This window comes from Psammomys obesus, unplaced genomic scaffold (assembly GCF_907164565.1).
Source record: "Psammomys obesus unplaced genomic scaffold, mPsaObe1.curated_primary_1811, whole genome shotgun sequence".
NCBI classification, from domain to species: Eukaryota; Metazoa; Chordata; class Mammalia; order Rodentia; family Muridae; genus Psammomys; species Psammomys obesus.
The window spans coordinates 1-4,860 of NW_026587796.1; the positions used below are offsets into that span (position 1 = coordinate 1).

General features: G+C 62.8%; 1 protein-coding gene across 1 annotated transcript; it reads right to left on the bottom strand.

The window, feature by feature from the left end:
* Positions 1 to 1,065: 1,065 nt before the first annotated feature.
* On the bottom strand, positions 1,066 to 4,648 carry LOC129674194 (insulin receptor-like; the record flags this gene model as incomplete). The annotated part of the gene is made up of 3 exons (XM_055604073.1): positions 4,594 to 4,648; positions 1,991 to 2,231; positions 1,066 to 1,361 (listed from the first exon to the last, which is right to left on the bottom strand). Coding segments are annotated over exons 1-3 (592 nt in total), but the record flags the coding sequence as incomplete, so codon positions are not given.
* Positions 4,649 to 4,860: the final 212 nt, after the last annotated feature.

The following is a 4,860-nucleotide window of genomic DNA, read 5'->3' on the forward strand; positions in this document are numbered from 1 at the left end:
GGCCACGCCCCCTGCAGGCCGCCATTTTCCCCCCTGCGCTGTGATTGACCTCCTCAACCCTTGGCCACGCCCCCCCGCGGCCGCCATTTTCCCTGTAGATACTCAGCGCCGTGATTGGCCACTCAGCCCTTGGCCCCGCCCCCCCCGCGGCGGCCATTTTCCCTGTAGTCCCTCAGCGCTGTGATTGGCCTCCTCAGGGCGTAACCACGCCCCCCGCGGCCGCCATTTTCCCCCCTGCGCTCTGATTGGCCTCCTCAGGGCCAGGCCACGCCCCCCGCGGCGGCCATTTTCCCTGTAGTCCCTCAGCGCTGTGATTGGCTACTCAGCCCTTGACCACGCCCACCCCGCTGCCGCCATTTTCCCTGTAGTTTCCCCCCTCAGCGCTGTGACTCGCCCCGATTCGCCCTCTCTGGCCCCGGCCCCGCCCACCCCGCGGCCGCCATTTTCCCCCTGCGCTGTGATTGGCCTCCTCAGCCCTTGGCCACGCCCCCGCCGGCCGCCATTTTCCCTGTAGTTCCCCACAGCGCTGTGATTCGCCCTCTCTCCCCCAGGCCCCGCCCCCGTGGCCGCCATTTTCCCTGTAGTTCCCCAGCGCTGTGATTGGCCTCCTCCGGGCCTGGCCACGCCCCCTCCAGGCCGCCATTTTCCCCTCAGGGCTGGGATTGGCCTCCTCAGCCCTTGGCCACGCCCCCGCCGGCCGCCATTTTCCCCTCAGGGCCTTGTTCCGCCCCTCAGTGCTGTGATTGGCCTCCTCAGCCCTTGGCCACGCCCCTGCCTGCCGCCATTTTCCCTGTAGTTCCCCACAGCACTGTGATTGGCTCCCTCAGGGCCAGGCCCCGCCCCCCCCGCGGCGGCCATTTTCCCTGTAGTCCCTCAGCGCTGTGATTGGCCTCCTCACCCCTTGGCCCCGCCCCCTGAAGGCCGCCATTTTCCCTGTAGTTTCCCCCCTCAGCGCTGTGACTCGCCCCGATTCGCCCTCTCTGGCCTCCGCGGCCCCGCCCCCCGCCCCCCCCGCGGCCCCGCCCGCCCCGCCCCCCGCCCCCCCCACCCCGCGGCCCCGCCCACCTCCGGGCATGGTGCGCGCGCTGACGTAGGCGGCCACGCTGCAGCGCGCCGGCTCCGCGCGGTTGCACGCCTGGAGCTCGATCCTGTAGGCCGTGAAGTGCCGCAGCCCCGAGATCACCAGCGACTCCGCGCCCCACACCACGGCGTCGGGGGCGGGGCCGGGCGCGCGGGGGGCGGGGCTCCGCGCCGGGGGGGGCGTGGTCGCGTTCCCGGGCGGCCCCGCCCCCCGGCGCCTGCGCGACGGCGGCGGCGAAGGCGACGACGATGGCGACATCGGGGGGCTGGACGGGGGCGGCCTGGGGTGGCGTCGGGGGGAGGGGAGTGACGTCGGGGGGAGTGGAGGGGCGTCAGGGGGACGGGAGTGACGTCAGAGCAGGATGGAGTGACGTCGGGGGACCGGGAGGGTCGTTCGGGGGAGGGGAGTGACGTCAGAGAGAGGGGAGTGAGGGGAGCGACGTCAGAGGGAGGGGAGGGGCGTCAGGGCGACAGAGAGTGATGTCAGAGGGAGAGGAGTGACTTCGCGGGGATGGGGAAGTGACGTCAGGGGGAGGGGAGCGACGTCGGGGGAGGGGAGCGACGTCAGGGGGAGAGTGAGTGACGTCAGTGGAGAGGGGTGACGTCATGGGGACGGGAAAGTGACGTGAGGAGGACGGGGCGACATCAGGGGGAGGGGAGTGACGTCAGGGGGACGGGGAGGGGCCTTCGGGGGAGGGCAGTGACGTCAGGAAAAGAATGAGTGATGTCAGGGGGAGGGGAGGAAAAGAGAGAGAAAGAGGGAGAGAGAGAAAGAGGGAGAGAGAGAGAGGGAGAGAGAGAGGGAGAGAGAGAGGGAGAGAGAGAGGGAGAGAGGGAGAGAGAGGGGGAGCGGGCAGGGAGAGAGGGAGGGAGAGAGAGGGAGAGAGAGAGAGGGAGAGAGTTCGCTCACTCGCTCTCTCTCTCGCGGGCCGACCTGGGCATGAACACGGCGTCGTGCAGGAAGTCCTCGAAGCTCTTCCGGAACTCGGCCTCCTGCCGCTCGCGCAGCAGCTGCGCGTCCGTCTTGGGACACGCGCAGCAGCCGCCGCCGGCCCCGGCCTCGCGCTCGCTCGGGTTAGGGCCGCGCGTGGCCTCGGCCCCGGCCCCGGGCTCGGCGGGCGGCGACCAGGTCCGCGACGGCAGCTTCAGGCCTGCGGGGGGCGGGGCGCGGGTCAGCACCCACGCGCGTGGACACACACACGCGTGTGAACACACGCATGGGAACACACACGCGTGTCAACACACACGTGTGAACACACGTGTGGGAACACAGGCGCGTCAACACACACGCGTGTGAAGACACGCGTGGGAACACGCGCGTGTCACACCCACACGCGTGAAAGCAACACGCGTGGAAACACGCGCGTCAACACCCACACACGTGTCAACAGACGCACTTGGACATACGCGTGGGAACACACGCGCGTGGGAACATACACGCGCGTCAACACACGCGTGTCAACACCCACACGCGTGTCAACACCCACACGCGTGTCAACACCCACACGCGTGTCAACACCCACGCGTGTCAACACACGCGTGTGAACAAACACACGCGTGACACCACACACCCACACGCGCGGGCGACGTCGCTCGCGTGTCCAAAATCACAGGGTTGCGAGATCTCGCACGCATGTGCAAAGACACCTCAACGTGCAAAAAGACACGCGTGTCCGAAATCACGCGTGTGCAACATCCCACGCGGGTCCGAACTTTCACACGCGGGTGCACACACGTGTGCAAAGACACCTCAGCGTGCAAAAAGACACGCGTGGGCAACATCCCACGCGTGTTCAAAATCACACGTGTGCAAAATCTCACACACGTGGGCAGGCACCTCGGCGTGCAAAAAAACGCGTGTCCAAAGTCACGCATGTGCAAAAGGGCATGCGTCTGCGATATCACACTTAAGCACGTGCAAAATCACACGTGTGCAACATCACACGCATGTCGGAAACCTCACACGTGTGTGCAAAGACACCTCAGCGTTCAGAAAGACACTGGTGTCCAAAATAACACGCGTGTGCAACATCACACATGTGTGCAAAATCTCACGTGCATGTGCAAGGCACCTCAATGTGCAAAAAGTATGTGTGTCCAAAATCACAACGTGCAAAATCACACGCGTGTGCAAAAAGACACGTCAGCGTGCCAGAAGGGCGAAATCACACTTAAGCATGTGCAACAGCACACGCGCGCGTGCAAAAACAAACTTAAGTGCAAAGAACACGAGTGCAAGACACACGAGCGTGGAAAACGTGCATAAGGAATCACGTGAACGTGGCAAAAAGCACACGCGTGTGCAAAAGCAACACACGTTCGTGGAAAAGATGGCCACCAACGTGCAAAAACCCACACGCGTGTGCAAAGTAATACATTCCCGTGAGCAAACACACACGTGCACAAATCAACATGCTTGCGTGCAAAGAGCACACGCGCGTGCAAGGGAGGCACACGCGCGTGCAAAAAAAACCAGTTGCCTCGCGTGCAAATGCTCCGTGCATGCAAAGTCACGCACATGCAAACATGCCCGGGCCCAAAGGAGATGTGCGTGCAAAAGAGCACACGAGCGTGCAAAACTACATACACTCGTGCAAACGGCACGTGCGCGTGCAAAAGCTCCGTGCCTGCATGCAAACTCACGTGTTGAAGAATGCACACGCGTGGGGCAAACACACGCATGTTCGTGCAAAAACCGACACGAGCGTGCCCAGAGGCACACGCAGGCGTGAAGGAGCACACGCGTGTGCAAATAAAACCACACGTCTGTGCCAAAGCTCCACGCACGCACGCAAACTCACTCAGCCGCCCCCAAAACACACCGCACGTGCAACGGACATACGCGGGCGTGCAAAAGCTGCACGCACGCGTGGAAAGACACTTCAGTGCTACACAGACACACGTGGACAACACACACGAGTGTGAAAAAACACGCGTGGGTGGGAGAACATGCACTTGTGCAAAAACCACGTTTAAAGAGCAGCTACGTGTGAAAAACACACACGCGTGCAAACCCCACACACGTACACGTTCCAAAGCTACAAATGTACATGCGAAAAAATCACACGCGCGTGCAAAGAACGCACACGAGCGTGCAGAGAACACACGCGATAGCAATGGAGGCGCGTGCACGTGCAAAGCTGCACGCACGTGTGCACAAACCACCCAGATGTTCAACTGCTCCGTAAACACAGGCGACAAACTCACACGCGTGTGCAAAACAGGCACGTGAGTGTGCAAACTGCACACGTGCCAATGCAGGCAATGCGCGCACGTTCGAGAGCCGCAGCGATACATGCTAAAGGCTCACGCGGGCGTACAAAAAAAGTACAGGCGAGTGCAAAAAAAACCACACGCGCGTGCAAGAACATGCACGAGTGAAAACACGCCCATCAGCGTGCAAAACCCATATGCACGCGTGAAAAAACCACACACGACGTTCAAGAGCCACATGGATGCATTCGAAAAGCTCGCACGCGTGCAAAAGTCACACACGCGCGTGCAAAACCACACGGGCGCGTGCAAACTCGTACTCGGGCTGAGCGCACACACGCCCTCGAGCCCCCATGGTCCGTGCACCAACCACACACGAATCACCCACTCGTGCGCGAAAACCACACACGAGCGTGCAACATTTGCACACGCACGTACAAGCGTTCCACACGCGCGTGCAAGTTTGCACACACCCATGCCCACGCCCCCTTGCGGCAGCAGTCGAGCTCGACACACACGTCCCCAAAGCCCCGACACGGATCCGCGCGCCCGGCTCACACACGCATC